The 16,286-nt window shown below is 37.6% G+C and overlaps 1 protein-coding gene across 1 annotated transcript; it reads right to left on the bottom strand.

The window, feature by feature from the left end:
* Window positions 1-13,473: 13,473 nt before the first annotated feature.
* On the bottom strand, window positions 13,474-14,436 carry LOC125168067 (olfactory receptor 4F3/4F16/4F29-like). Its single transcript, XM_047863027.1, has one exon. It carries the CDS (start codon window positions 14,434-14,436, stop codon window positions 13,474-13,476), a length of 963 nt encoding a protein of 320 aa, XP_047718983.1.
* Window positions 14,437-16,286: the final 1,850 nt, after the last annotated feature.

Below are 16,286 nucleotides of genomic sequence, written 5' to 3'. Positions count from 1 at the left end.
GGGGTAGTTCAGGTACATTATAGTCACATTCAAAACCAAAGTCTTAGGTATGTTATAGTCCCCATTCTTCTCACTTATTCATTTTGTTAAAATGGAAATGCTTACTATGTGTCAGACCTCAAGACTGACCAATGTTGTACAAAGTCAATCCTTATCCAACTGTATATAAATATACTTCAGGCATTGCATGACACATGTCATAGAAGTAAGTGTCCTCTAATACATGAGAAGAGTGGGAAAAGACAACTATAGTGATGAGAAAAGGCAGCATACCAGATGCGGCATTTGTGTATAGCTTTAAGAGTTGGTAAATATTACAAAACACAGCATCCAAGAGAGTCATTACAAGCAGATGGTAAAATATGAAAAACAGGTAAGTATGGTGCTCACTGGGTTAAGGGTAAAGCATGCAGATTATCTACAGAATAGATATTGGTTTTGGAGAAGAGAAAAAGTAAGATGAGAAAAAAATGGTAGAGATTAGTTTGTGCCTCACCTTAGGAACTAATACAGATATTCAAGAATTATTAAATAAATGTACAGAGTCAATGAAGAAGAGGATGCAAGGAATTGGTGATAAGACCAGTAATTAGGGAAGATGCTCCATCTGAAAGTGTGATGGGTCATTTGGAGGAAAGAAACAAGGCAAGAAGTCCTCTAAAGAGAATGCTGAAATAAAGCAGATCTTGGGGGGCTATACAGATGTACTAAAATTTAAGGTTTTAGCTTTAAGACTGTCAAAGCAAAAACGAAAATACTAAGAAATACACAAAAAATTGGTGGCCAGTTAAAGTTGGATTGAACCCGAAGAGTGACGTCAAAGATGATATCAACATTAGACCATGAATAGATAGGACAATGGCAGATTCATTTTTATAAATAAGGAAAACGGACACAGAATTTGTGAGGATGGAGAAAATAGATGATTTTATTTATATTAAACAATTAGAGTTTCAGATACTAGTAAGATATCCAGGTGGAAATATGAGTCAGGATGTATGGGAAGAAATATAGGTTCAAAATATAACTGTATAACAATCCATATGAGTAATAACTGAATGTACGAGAGTGAATAAGGCCCCTGAGGGAAAGAGTATGGAGGGGGGAAAAAAGCAAAGACCCAACCATATAGAAATTCATAGTGAAAATGTGAAAGGAGACAAAGGAGCCAACAAATTGGACAAAACAATCACAGAGGTCAGAGGACAATAAGTGGTGAGCCAGAGAAGCCAAAATTGAAGAGACAAAGTGAAAGATGAAACAGAAGAAAGGGAAGGAGTAGAGAAATCTTATGACAGTGAAGAAAATGTGATGAGAGAGTAAAAACATATATATAAGAAAATTGAGATACCAACTCACATAAATTTCTTTGCTTTGTAAATGGGCAGTTTGGCGTATCAGAGGCACACACTATAAATATCAAGTGGGTTCATTAATGAATAAATAATATAATAAATGAGAGAGAATTGTCAAAGAAGGATGAATGAAAGGTCTTCATTAGGGGCTGGATGACAATGTTTTTGAAGAACCTACATGCCGTTGTGTTGTGACACACACTGTTAATATTCAGCAGCCTGAAAGCAATCAAAGAGCTGCGACCAGTAGGAAGAGGGAGGAGCAGCTCAGTGGCAGGTGAGGCAGAAGTTTACAAAGGGATGAAGTTTCTAGGTCCTGAATAGATGGACCAGGTGGCTAAGCTGAACATAAATCATAGGCCATAAAGGAAGTCACAGAACCTGAAAAAATAACTAAAAACAACACAAAATTAAAAAACACAAGCTCAAACAGTTGGGAAACTTGACAAGGAAGATAAATAGTCATGTGATAAACTTTGAGTCTTCTGTGATATTCTTCTATAGCTGTATTCTTATTCTTTGAGGCCTTTCCCCTACTAGATGTACACTTTCCCCTACTCGTATCCTCATCTGCCTATACAGAGCGACTCTCCTTCATGGGCTTGGTTCCTGCTCCATCCTCCTTCTCTAGGATGCCAGCAGCAACATGCCTCATAGAAGGCTGACATCAGAGGGGAGTTGAGGAAAACAATTTTTACATTCCTGGAACACAGAAATCTTAGCTTGCTGATTTACTCACTAAAGAGTGTCCTTCTGTCCCTCCCACTTACCTGCTTTGCCAAGAAAAGTGAGAGGATAGCATCATTAAAGATTCAGATAGATTATAGCTCTTCCAAAATCAAAGGGATCCTATACAGGATCATTAAAGACACACACAAATAGCTGTATAAAACAATCAGAGCGGCAGCTAATTATATCCCCAGGAGGTAGTGACCAAGTGATGCTGCAGAGATCTGGGATTGCCAAACAAATTACTTGGCCTGGGGAATTATTGCCTATAGCTGTTTCGGTTTTCCCAATGAAGCCCAGCAGAAAAGCTAACAGTGTTAATAAGAAAACAATGAGAGGCATTTCGCCTTGTAACACATAGGCGTTTTCCATTTTTTAGAGTGGCTTTAAATCTTTATCTTATGATGACTAAAGGTGAATTCCAGAGCAACATTAAAAACTGCCCTTTACAATTTTTAATCATTTAATCATTTCTATGTTGATTACCACAATACTATTCAACTTAAACAGAGAATATATCAAAAAGTATGAAGAATACATGGAGATAAAACCATATTATATGGCATGAGAAAAGTAGAGAGACTATGTAAGAAAATGAGATTTAAAGCGATTTCAAATATAATGATTCTGTACATACACTATTGAATACTCACTGCAAAGCAGGTGTTGCCACCTAATCTGAAATTATATTTCACTTAAAATTATAGAGATATTAAAAGTCTGGTGTATATACGAATATAGAACAGTCCCAAAATTTTCTTCTCTTTCTCCTACAGCTAACCTCCTTAAATTATAGAAAAGTCAGTATTGCCCAACATATTCATGAAGCACATATGATCCTGAATCCAAATTTTAAGCAAGTACAGCAGCAAAAATAAAACTACGTTAAGCTCAATTATGTAAATAAATGCAGACTTTCAGACTAAGAGTCCAAACTGAGATGCTTTTTTCCTCTTCCTTTATGGCAGAAAAAAACATAAATGTAAACTCCATCCTTAGGCTAGGAAATATATCTACAATTCCAAACCACAGAACATGAAGAAAAAAAACTTATGTGCAACAAAAATTGAAACAGGGCAAGAGTGAATACCAAAATAAAAATCATGCCTCCTAAAATCTTGAGCTAGGCACCAAACTCAGCAATCTCAAAAAGAGGTGGCTACACTTCGAAAACAACCAGCGATCTTTCCTTTGAACAGAAACATGGGAGTGTGTGAACCCTCACTCCACAGAGTAACCAAGGAAAGAATCTTAAAGAGAAAGACACAGATACAGCATCTTTGGTGTAAGGAGGCCATTTGTGGAGGAATGAAAGAAAACTCAAGGCAAGAAGCAGGGGGTGGGGTGGGGGGAAGCAGCCAAACACCTGACTGTTCCCATTATATAATGAAAAGGATAAATCTTAAGACACATGACCAAAACTAACAAGTATGGCTGCTCTGTGCCAGGGAGTAGTTAGCCAAGGAATCCATGAGAGAGTCGTCCCATCAGGTAAGAGTGTATTTGCAGACAACATTCCAAACTCAGATGCCTTCTATCATATCCATTAAATCCCTTAGTTCCTCCTTCACACTATTCTTTCACATTTCCAGTATATTTAATTAGTATATGAGATTAATAATTCAGGTGCCTGAATGGCTCAGTCTGTAGAGCACAGGATTTTTTTTTTTAATTTTTTTTTTCAACGTTTATTTATTTTTGGGACAGAGAGAGACAGAGCATGAATGGGGGAGGGGCAGAGAGAGAGGGAGACACAGAATCGGAAACAGGCTCCAGGCTCTGAGCCATCAGCCCAGAGCCTGACGCCGGGCTCGAACTCACGGACCGCGAGATGGTGACCTGGCTGAAGTCAGATGCTTAACCGACTGCGCCACCCAGGCGCCCCAGGATTTTTTTTTTAATATAGTTTATTGTCAAATTGGTTCCATACAACACCTGGTGATCATCCCAACAAGCGAGAGCACATGACTCTTAATCTCAGGGATTTAAGTCTGAGCTCCACGTTGGGTGTAGAGATTACTTAAAAATAAAAACTTAAAAATTAATCATATTATATATTATAATAATTTTATAAAATAAATCAGGTGATGACCTATATTAAAATACTTCAGGGGCCCCTGGGAGGCTCAGTTGGTTACGCGTCCACCTCTTGATTTCGGCTCAGGTCATGATCTTGCAGTTTCTGAGTTTGAGCCCCACATCAGGCACCACGTGTGGAGCCTGCTTGGGATTCTAGCACTCTCTTTCAAAGTAAATAAACTTTAAGAAAATCTTCAAGGAGAAAAGGGAAAATGGCATAATGTATATACAATAAACATAATAGAAGGTTTTATGCCATGAAGTAGTGAAAGGAGCAAAATTTTCTATACATTTTTCAAGATATAACTTCTTTCTAAAATGACAGAAAATATACATGGGTTATGCAAAGAAATAACTGACAGAAAATACGAAATGGTAAAAAAACAAATCGGACAAATTCAAGAAGCACAGGCATACCTCATTTTATTGCACTTGACTTTATTGCACTTGGCAGGTATTGCACTTTTACAGATTGAAGTTTTGTGGCAACCCTGCATTAAACAAGTCTATCAGTGCCATTTTTCCAACAGTATTTGTTTACTTCATGTCTCTGTGTCTCTGTGTCACATCTTGGTATGCTCACAATATTTGAATCTTTTTCATTATTATTATATTTATTAGGGAGTTCTGTGCAATAATGCTGGAAAATAGTATGGAGGTTTCTCCAAAAAGGTAGAAAAGGAACTACCCCATGACCCAGCAATTACAGTACTAAGTATTTATCCAAAGGACACAAAAATACTGATTCAAAGGGGCCACATGCACCCCAATGTTTATAACAGCACTACCAACAATAGCCTAATTATGGAAAGAGCCCAAACGTCCATCAATTGATGAATGGATAAAGAAGATATGGCACATATATATATTTATGTGTATATATATATATATATACATATATATATATGCACATACATACACAGTGGACTATCAGCCATCAAAACAAAGAAACCTTGCCACTTGCGACAATGTGGATGGAATTAGAGTGTATTATGCTAAGTGAAATAAGTCAGAGAAAGACAAATAGCGTATGATTTCACTCATATGTGTAATTTAAGAAACAAAACAGATGACCATAGGGGAAGGGAAGGAAAAATAAGATAAAAACAGAGAGGAAGGCAAACCATGAGAGATCCTTCAGTACAGAGAACAAACTGAGGGTTGCTGGAGGGGAGTGGATGGGGGCATGGGCTAAATGGGTGATAGACATTAAGGAGGGGACTTGTTGGGATGAGCACTGGGTGTTATATATAAATGATGAATCACTAAATTCTACTCCTAAAACCAATACTATACTATATATGTTAACTAACTTCAATTTAAATAAAATCTTGGAAGAAAAAAAGAAATAAAAAATACAGATTAAAATAAGATCTAAGAAATGAAAAATTAGTGTTCCTTAGCGTTCACTATAATTGGTAAAGAAAAAAATTCAAAAGAAAACTTCTCTGAAATGAAAGAAGCATTGAACTACAGTCTAAAGAGCCTGTCATGGGGCGCCTGGGTGGCTCAGTCGGTTAAGCGTCCGACTTTGGCTCAGGTCATGATCTCACGGTCCGTGAGTTCGAGCCCCACGTCAGGATCTGTGCTGACAGCTCAGAGCCTGGAGCCTATTTTGGATTCTGCGTCTCCCTCTCTCTCTGCCCCTGCCCTGTTCATGCTCTGTCTCTCTCTGTCTCAAAAATAAATAAATGTTAAAAAAAAAATTTTAAAGAGCCTATCATGACCCAGGGGAAAAAATGTTATTGCATGGGCCACATCAAGGCCAATCCAGTTGAAGTTACCAGACTTCACACACACAAAATAAACAGCCTACAAAATAACAAAACAAGCAAACACCTTAGGAAACAGAGTTCCCTTGAGGTCTTATAAAAGAAAACCATCAAAGAATAAGCTCCACTAATCAAAAAGTGACTAGAGATGACATATTCAATTATAAAGCCTAATATTAAACAATTCTGGGGATTATGATTAAAGAACAGAATACAAACGTTACACACTATGACAGTATTAAAGAGTAATTAACTTAAAAATTTAAAAAAACATTTCTACTGAAAAACTCTCTTTTTCCTCACCTTTCGCAGTCAAAGAAAATCAACCCATCACTTTAAGGATAATTAAGTATGTTGAAGTATAAGGATAATGATTAAAAGAACTAGGAATACTAAAATCAAATCAAATTGAGTGAAGGGAGATGGAGAAGGGGGTAAAGGGTTAAAGTTTAATAGTTTCTTTCTCATAGTGAGAAGTCAATGGATACTGTCTGTGGAGGTAATGCAAAATTAAAGAATTAACTTATAAACAGTGAATAATTAAAAATGAATTATAAACCTTCAAAACTGTTAAAACATTCACACACAAAAGAAATAAAACATCATATGGAGAAATTTTAATGACAGGATTAAATGGATGCATAAAATTTATGCATTTACTAATATTTACTGAGCACCCTGTAAAAGTGTGTTTATTTCCAAATATTTGGGATTTTCCCATATGTCATTCCATTCATCTTTAACGTAATTCTGTTATTGCCAGAGAATTATTTTGTATGATTTCAATTTTTAAAATTCTGGTAAAGTTTGCCTTATGGTTCAGAATATAATCTGTCTTCATGGATATTGCATGTACACTTGAAAAAATGTGTGTATTTTGCTATTGTTGGGTAGATTGCTCCAGAAATGATTATTGGATCCACTTTGTTAAGAGTGTTACCTAGGTCTTCTGTATCCTAATTCATTTCTCTACATACCTTTTCCATCAAGCATAGGTGTGGACTTTTCTATTTGTCTTTTCAATTCCACCCATTTTTTACTCATGTATTTTAAAGCTTTTTCATTCAGGACATGAAAATTTATGATTTTTATGTCTTCTTGCTAAATTTACCATTTTATGATTATGTCATGTCTATTTTCTTCCCTAGTAACGTTTTCTGAAGTGCACTTCAGTAAAGTAATTAATATAAGCTATTAATATAACAGCTCCCATTTTTTTCACCATTTGTATGATACATTGTCCATCCTTTTTAACATATATATCTTTATATTTAAAATAGGTTTGTTGTAGACGCATATAGTAGGTATTTTTTTCAATCTGATAACACGTCTTTAATTAGTATGCAGTCCCCTATAGTTAATGAAATTATTAACACGGTCATTTAGGTCTAGCATTTTATTATTTATTTTGTTTTCTCGCCCCATTGTTGTTCTTCCCTTCATCCTTTTGGGTTTCCTTTTGGGTTATTTGAATATTTTTTTAATTTGATAAATTTTTATATTTACTTTTTTTTTATTATTATTATTATATCCCGGTTACTGTTGCTGCTGCTGTTAGTGCTACTCTGGAGATTACACATACCTAATTTTTCACAGCTTATATTTAATATTGTGCCACTTCAAGCAAAATGTAAAAGGCCTACCATAGAGTTCTCTATATACTCCCCATTTTATGTCATGGTTGTCATATGTATTATACCTAAAAGTTCCTTGATCTGAATATCCCACATCTGAACATCGATGATTCAATGTGATGATTTTTACCTTTAATATTCATACATATTTTAGAGAACTTAAGAGGAATATTGTAATATTATATTTTTATATATACCATTCCTGACCCTCCTGAAATTCCACTCTCTTCTGGCCTTTATGGGCTTTTTTCTGAGTAATCTGTTAACATTTATATCATTTCCCTTCTATATAATGTGTCTTTTTCTCAGACTGCTTTCTGTAATTTTTTTTTTTTTTTTTTTTTTTTTTTTTTTTGGTCAGTATTTTATGAAGTTTCACTGTAATGATTCTGGCCATGTTTTTCTTTGAGTATATCCTGCTTCGTTTTGCTGGGCCTTTTGAGTCTATACGTTTATGTCTTTAAATATATTTGGGAAACTTTCCACCATTGTTTCTTCAAACATCTTTTCTATACTAATCTCTGTCTCCTCTTCCTCTGGGACTTCGTGAAAAGAATGTTAGACCTTTCCCTATTGTCCCCAGACCATGAGAATCTGTTCATTTCCTTCCAAATTTTCTTAATCTCTCTTCTTCACAGTGGATCATTTCTACCGATTCATCTTCCAGTTCACTGTCTCTTCCTTTTACCATCTCCATCTGCTATTGATCCTATCCTGTAATTTAAATACTGTATTTTAAAGTTCTAAGTCTTCCATATCATTTTTCTTTATACTTTCTATATCTCTGCTGAGAGATTTATTTGTACTCATGTAATCCATCAGTTTATCTTTCCTCAAAAATGATAGCAGAAATAGTTGCTATAAAGTATTTGCCCCTTCCAGCATCTTGGTAGTCTTGGGGCATCTGTTGATTGTTCCCTTCGGAATGGATCACACTTTCCTCATTCTTAAGTGTCAAGTCATATTAGATTGTATCTCAGACATTTTGAATATTAAGTTGTGACATTCTGGGTAATGTGGAATCCTCTGGAGAAATGTTTATTGCTGTTTGCTTCTTTTAGGAGGCAATAAATTGGATTCAGACCACAAGTTCTGCTGTACCTTCAAATGGTAGGAGATCCAGGGTCAGCTCTGCTTTCAAAGCCTTAGCTATGCTGTTTTGAGTATGCCTCACTCATGGGACACCCGTTGGTTTGCCTGGAATTCTGGAAGTAGTTTGTACCATAGATAAGTTCTCAAGGGTCTTGTTATCCTATTTTCGATAGGTCTCACATGTGCACAGCTCAGAAACCAGCACAGGATGTGTGCTGCTGCATACACTGAATTAGGGGATCTCTCTCTATGGGTTGTTCATCTCCAAGAATCTTCCCACACTTTTTCCTTGGGTAAGGCAGCAAGATAAGAGGCAGAAAAAATATGTAAAACTTATTTCACACTCTTCAGATCACAGGGGCTCTCTCTCAGTTCCCTTTTCCAAAAGGATGTGGTATCATCCCTCAGAATTTGAGCTGTCTGTGACACTGTCACTGCTCTGTAACAAGAGCTGCCCTGGATGGGCAAACAGAGAAAAGAGAGGGAAAGAAAGGAAAAAAAACTATTTCCCTTATACTCACCAGTTTGCAGGAACCACTTTTCACAGTTCCCTGGCCAGAAGTCTTGATTTTCACTTAACGTATTTTCTGCCTGCATCATACCAACCATAGCTCTGCATTGGGGATTTGTTCTTAGTGATAAGCTATGAGAGAAAATACCCAAAAAACCTCACCTGCCCATGGGTTGCTTCTTCAAGGCTGATTCCCCTCTACAAAATACCAGATGTTCTTTACTTTTTTTCCTTGTCTCAGGTACTTAATTTTCATTTTTGCAAGACTGTTTAATCTAAATAATGGGAAAAATAGGCTGTGCTGAGCTTATTATATTTGGACACCACAATGGATTCTTACAAAACACTATAAAAAATCATACATTTCTATTTGGCTCATTTCTCTAATTATAACTCATCTAGATTTTTGGATAAGGAATACACACATGCATACACACACACACACACACACACACACACACACACAATGGAATATTACACAGCTATAAAAAAGGATGAGATCTTACCATATGCAACAACATGGATGGATTTGAGCATATTATGCTAAATGAAATAATTCAAACAAAGACAAATATCATATGATTTCACTCATATGTGGAATCTAAAAATCAAAACAAATGGATGAGGAGAGGAAGATGGCAGCAGAGGAGGAGGACCGTAGGTTCATGTCATCTCATGAACACAACCAAATAACTATCAAACCATCCAAAATATCCCAGAAATAAACCTCAATACTGACAGAACAAATGCTTCAACTAAAAGGAGACAAGGGGACATATCAAAACAAGTGTGAAGTGCAGAGAAATGGTTCAGGAAAGAAGAAACAGATCACAGGGGCTGCAGAGGGGAGAGAGCCATGGCCACAGAGAAGGGTGAGAGAAAGAGGAGTACATTGGAGAACACACAAGCAGAATGCTTCTCCAAAGCCATTGGCCTGAAAAATGAGAGGGGCTGGATCTTGTGAGTTCTTGCAACCAGTGTCTTAAAGCTTGATGTTTTAAAGGTCTGGGGCGTGGCTAAGATACAGACTGGAGGCCAGTGCACTGCTCCTGCACAGAAGGCAGGTCCCCTGGGGGCAGACAACATGCAAACAGTTATCTAAGGAGTGCCTTGGGCACACAGTGAAGAGATTATTTGATCTTCTTGGACCATGTCCCTGAGGGGCAGCATTCAGAGACACCTCTCCAGGAATAAGGAAGCTGGCTGGTGCCATTTCCCTCCCCCTCCCCTCAGCATAAACACAGAGCTACCTGTGCACAGCAGCACAGTGCCAACACTGGGTGCCTAACTTGCTTACACCAGGCCTCACTCCCCTGCACACTGGTGGCACTGCCCTTCTCAGTCAAACCTGCCTTAGTCCCAACAGGCTCCTACCCCAGAGGACCAGCACAAATCACTGCCCACACCACGTATCCCAACCAGACACGTCTGCAACAACTCAGTTCTGGTAGAGGTGATGTCAGGTCTCATGTCACAAGCAGACCAGAGCACACCTAGTTGAAACTCCCCACATTCAGGCGAGGGACCAAATACTTCTCACAGCAGGCAAGGAGAGCCACGGCAGATGAGTGGCCTGAAGGACACAACAGTCCAAATACAACAGCAAAGCACACACAGCACACACCAGAGACACTCCCTGAAGCACCAGGCCATGGGCACTATATGACTTCTTCCTCAGAAGTCCATTACTTTCAGGAGCAGGAGACATAACTGGTTTTTCTAACACACAGAAGAAGGCAAAGTCTTAGACAAAATTCAAAAACAGACGAATTTATCCCAAATGAAAGAACAAGATAAGGCCACTGCCAAAGATGTAAGTGAAACAGATATAAGTAACATGCCTGATGGAGAATTTAAAGCAACAATCATAAGGATACTCACTGGGCTTGAGAAAAGAGTGGAAGACTTCAGGGAGACCCTTACCACTGAGATAAAAGAGTGTTAAAAAATCAATCATAGGGACGCCTGGGTGACTCAGTCAGTTAAGTATCATCTGACTTCGGCTCAGGTCATGATCTCACTGTTGGTGGTTTGAGCCCCGCGTCAGGCTCTGTGCTGACAGCTCAGAGCCTGGAGCCTACTTCGGATTCTGTGTCTCCCTCTCTCTCTATCCCTCCCTGACTAGTGCTCTGTCTCTGTCTCTCAAAAATAATAAAAATGTAAAAAAAAAAAAAAAACTAAAAAAATTTTTAAATCAATCAGAGATGAAGAATGCAATACAGGAGACTGGAAACACGTGTGATGCAATGAAAAGCAGTCTGAAAGAAGCTGAGGAATGATTTAGTGACGTGGCAGACAATGAAAAAAAAACTAATGAGGCTGAACAAAAGAGAGAAAAAGGAATTATACAAAATGAAAATAGACTTAAACTCACTCTATCAAACATAAAAATATTCATATTATAGAAGTAACAGAAGAAGAACAGAACAAAAAGGGGGCAGGAAATTTATTTCAAGAAATAATAGAAAACTTCTCTAATCTGGGGAAGGAAACAGACATTCAAGTCCAGGAGGCATAGCGAACTCTCCACCAACAAAATCAACAAACACAGGCCAACACCAAAATATACTGTCACTTCGTTTGCAAAATGTAGTGATGAAACAATCTGAAAAGCAACAAAAGAAGTCCTTAACTTATAAGGGAAAACCTGTAAGGCTTTGGAGATTTCTCTATAGAAACTTGGTAAGCCAGAGGAAGTGGCATGATATATTCAATGTACTGAATGGAAAAATCTGCAGCCAAGATTATTCTATTAGGCAAGGCTATGAGTCAGAGTCAAAGGAGAAATAAAGGGATTCCAAGACAAAAACTAAAGGAGTTTGTGACCACTAAGCCAACCCTACAAGAATTGCAAAATTTTAAAATAAAATACTCACAAATTGAATCCAACAATACATTAAAAAATCATTCACCACAATCCAGTGGGATTTATTCCTAAATTACAAGGGGGATTGAATATTTGTAAATCGATCAACATGATATCCCACATTAATAAAAGGAAGGAGAAGAACAGTATGATCATTTCAATTGATGCAGAAAAAAACATTATCCATTCACGGTAAAATCCCTCAACAAAATAGGATTGCAGGCAACATACCTCGAAAGAATAAAGACCATACATAAAAACCCACAGCTAATAAGGGGAAAAACTCAGAGCTTTTCCTCTACAGTCAGGAACACAAAGGGATGCCCACACTCATCACTGTTATTCAACACTGTACCGGAAGCCCTAGCCACAGCAATAATAGAGAAAAATATTACTGTGTTGTGTACCTGAAATTAATGTACCATTGTGTGTCACCTACACTCAAAAAATTTTTTAAGCAATTTAATTAAAATAAAGCAAATTAAATTACATAATTTAATATATATATAATTTTCTAGGACATATATTTTGGCGTGCTTCCATGAATTCCTAGACACAATTCCAGATACAGGGTAAGCACAAGTCCATATATGTAGTAAGAAAAAAAAATAACTTTAGAGGACATATGAATAAAGCAAAGAATGAATTATTGGTTCGTGAATGTGCATATGTATGTGATCAAAAGAAAATCAGAGAATGTCATCAGTTTATGCTTTTCAAACTTGTTCCCACAAAGGTTTATATCACCAATAGAAAAAATATTGAGTGATCATGAAGCAATTATCTAAGAGAAAGATTAGTGAGAAAGGGGCATGAAGGCAGAATGCTATCAAGTAGGAGAGATTAGTAGCCCTGCAGTCTGCAATCAGATTGTTTTTAAATACTTGAAGAACAATCTGAATGCAAAATTTTCCAGCTAAACAACATAACTATGCCCTCCAAATCATAAAGAAAAAGTTGAGAGATTATAATAGAACTGAAAAACCTGGATTAGGTATGTACATTTTCCAACTCACAAGAAATAAGCAAAAGAGCCATTATTGGTAATAGTGGAGACTATCAATCACCAGTGAATAATTAGCATCTTGGTTACCTCAAGAGGTAGATCATAAGAAAATATATGGATAAATTGAAAAACAGATGATAAACTGAAAACGTGACTTTTAAAGTATTAGCAAATATACTTAAATTTCCTAAGTATTTAAATAGTGAAGCCAAGAAAAGATTTCAAGTAGCATATACATGTGCAACTCCATGTGAATCAACCTGTTTTGAATTAAGGTTTATCTCTCTAGGTCTTCATTATCTAAGGGAAGAAGAGCATTTATAAGAGTGTGCTAACATTAAAATCAATTGCAGAACCACTAAAGAAACCAATTCTACAATTTCAGATACCAGCTACACAATTATCAGGATAAAAATCTTATACCATTTTTTATGAAATCTTCCTAAAAATCATTAATGGTCTCAAAGTTCTCTTCACTGCTGCCTTCATCTCTTTATTCCTGAACGTGTAGATGACTGGATTCAGAAAAGGAGTGATGACTGCATCAGACAGGGCAAGAAATTTGTCCATTTGGGAATTGGGATGTGGCCATGTATACACAAACATGGTTGGACCGAAAAACAAAAGGACCACAGTGATGTGAGCTGACAGGGTGGAAATGGCCTTGGATGAGCCACCAGAGGAATGTTTCCAAACAGAAAACAGGATGAAGACGTAGGAGATGAGGAGTATCAAGAAGGAACCCACACAGATAAACCCACTGTTAACAGTGACCATGAACTGCAATCTGTAGGTATCTGTACAGGCCAGTCTGAGGAGCCGAGGAAGGTCACAGTAAAAGCTGTCCAATACATTAGGACCACAGAAGGGTAAATTAACAATGAATGCTAGTTGGAACAGTGAGTGACTGACACCAAGGGCCCAGGCAGCAGCCAGAAACAAAACGCACATTCGTGGGCTCATGATGGTCAAGTAGTGGAGAGGCTTGCAGATGGCAACATATCTGTCAAAGGCCATGGCGATGAGCAGCACCATCTCCACACCACCAATGACGTGGATGAAGAAGATCTGGGCGATGCAGCCTCCAAAGGAGATGACTTTGTGCTTTCTGAAAAGGTCATAAATCATCTTGGGTGAGGTGGCAGAGCAGGCTCCCAAGTCAATGAAAGAGAGATTGGCCAGTAGGAAGTACATGGGGGAATGCAAGTGAGGATCAACGGTCACAGAGAACACAATGAGGATGTTCCCAGTCATGCTTGCCACATAGAGCACAGAGGAGAACACCAGGAGGAGAAGCTGGATCTCCCATGAATGAGTGAGTCCCAGAAACACAAACTCAGACACAACCGAGCGATTCCCTCCATCCAATGATCCAGCCAACTGGGCTGCCATTGAAATGATGAGAACTATGAATGTGACAAAGAAATTGTGATGATCAGGAATGATACTGGTATTAACAATTTACGTTGCATTACAAAAGAGAACTACCTGGTAATCCAATGCTTCACACTTCATAAGTAATGATGATAATGATGATGACATAAGCACAACTCAGGAGATTATAAGTGGAACTATCAGAAAAATCTCTCAGAGCCTAAAATTAATAGGAGAAGTAGGCAAGAAGAAAAGCTTCACAGGGGCCTGCAGCAAGAAACAGAATATACAATCAAGACAGTATATTTACTTACAAAAGAAAAAGAGGCAGTAGGTGGAAATAAATTTAATTATGCACAAAGGGAAATTCAACAATGATACAAATTATATCTGACCTTACTTTCCCATGTCAACACACTTAATCTCCCTTTTATGATCATTTTCATTACACTCAGAGAGTAGGGTTGTGGGGAAACTGATTAATCAACAGATCGGCATCTAGGAGTGAAAGTCTTCTGAAACATGAGATGGGAATAAATTAAGGAGAAATGCACGGTAGACAAGGATGTAGATGGAGATTAGGGACAATGAAACGGGGGAAGAAGAAAGCACCAAAACCAGGCAAGAGTAGTAAAACAGGGAGAAATGGACCTTAACAAAGACAGAATTTCATTCTTTGTCACTATGTCAGATCAGGTTCACTGCTTTTCTGAATATTCCTTTTTTTTTTTTATTGTGGTAAAAACCATGTAACATTAAAATGTACCTTAGAAACCCTGTGTAACTGTATAGTTCAGTATTATTCAATATATTCATGTTATGAAAAAGATCCCCAGAACTTTTTCATCTTGCAAATGTGAAACTCAATACCTATTAAAAAACTCTTCTTTCCACTCTCCCTTCACCATTCTACTTCCTGTTTCTATGATATTTGACTACTTCAGATACCTCATAGATATAGAATCATACGTCATTTATCTTTGTCTTATTCCCCTTACCACAACATCCTCAAGGTTCATCAACTACATCTTCCCATTTTTTTCATTTTATTAAGTTCAATCAATGGGTATCTCAGTCGGTTAAGCCTCCAGCTCTTCATTTCAGCTCACATCATATTTCACAGTTTGCAGGATTGAGCTACGATCCTGTAGGCTTGGGCTCTGTGCTGGCAATGTGCAGCCTGCTTGGGATTCGCTCTCCCTCTCTCTCTACCCCTCCCCCACTCACTCTTGATACATAAGAGAAAAAAACTTTATTTTTTTTAATGTTTATTTATTTTGAAGGAGGGAGAGAGAGAGAAAGCGCCCATGGGGGGTGGGGGGGCACACAGAGAGGGAGAGAGGGAGACAAAGAATCTAAAACTGGGTCCAGGCTCTTCTCTGTCAGCACAGAGCCCTACAACGGACTCGAACTCACAAGCTGTGAGATCATGACCTGAGCTGAAGTCAGATGCTTAACCGAATGAGCTATCCAGGCAACCCAATAAAAAATTAAAAATAAAAATAAAAACTTTAAGGAAAACTTCAATCAAAATTATACAGAGACCACTACTGGTCACAAGACTCAATACAGTTCCCTCTGGTGCCTACACCTGGCCCGGTGAGAATTTTATCCAGACCTAATACAAACAAATATTTGGGATTTCACCCTAGGTTTTGCTAAAGCATGGGCCTATACACCACAAGTGATGTGAAATACACCTGCAAAGAGCTTCTATCCGTCCACTCACATAAGGTGCTTATGGCCAGCACTTGGCAACAGTGAAATTATCAATTTTTCTTCATCAGTGACTTAGCCACACCTACTCTGTCCCCTTTTCCACTCGGTAGTATCTCCATCCTGTTAAAACATTCACAAAGTACTTTCTT

Source organism: Prionailurus viverrinus, chromosome B3 (genome assembly GCF_022837055.1).
Source record: "Prionailurus viverrinus isolate Anna chromosome B3, UM_Priviv_1.0, whole genome shotgun sequence".
NCBI classification, from domain to species: Eukaryota; Metazoa; Chordata; class Mammalia; order Carnivora; family Felidae; genus Prionailurus; species Prionailurus viverrinus.
Note: the sequence above shows the minus strand (reverse complement) of the source record. Positions and strands in the feature narration are given on the sequence as shown.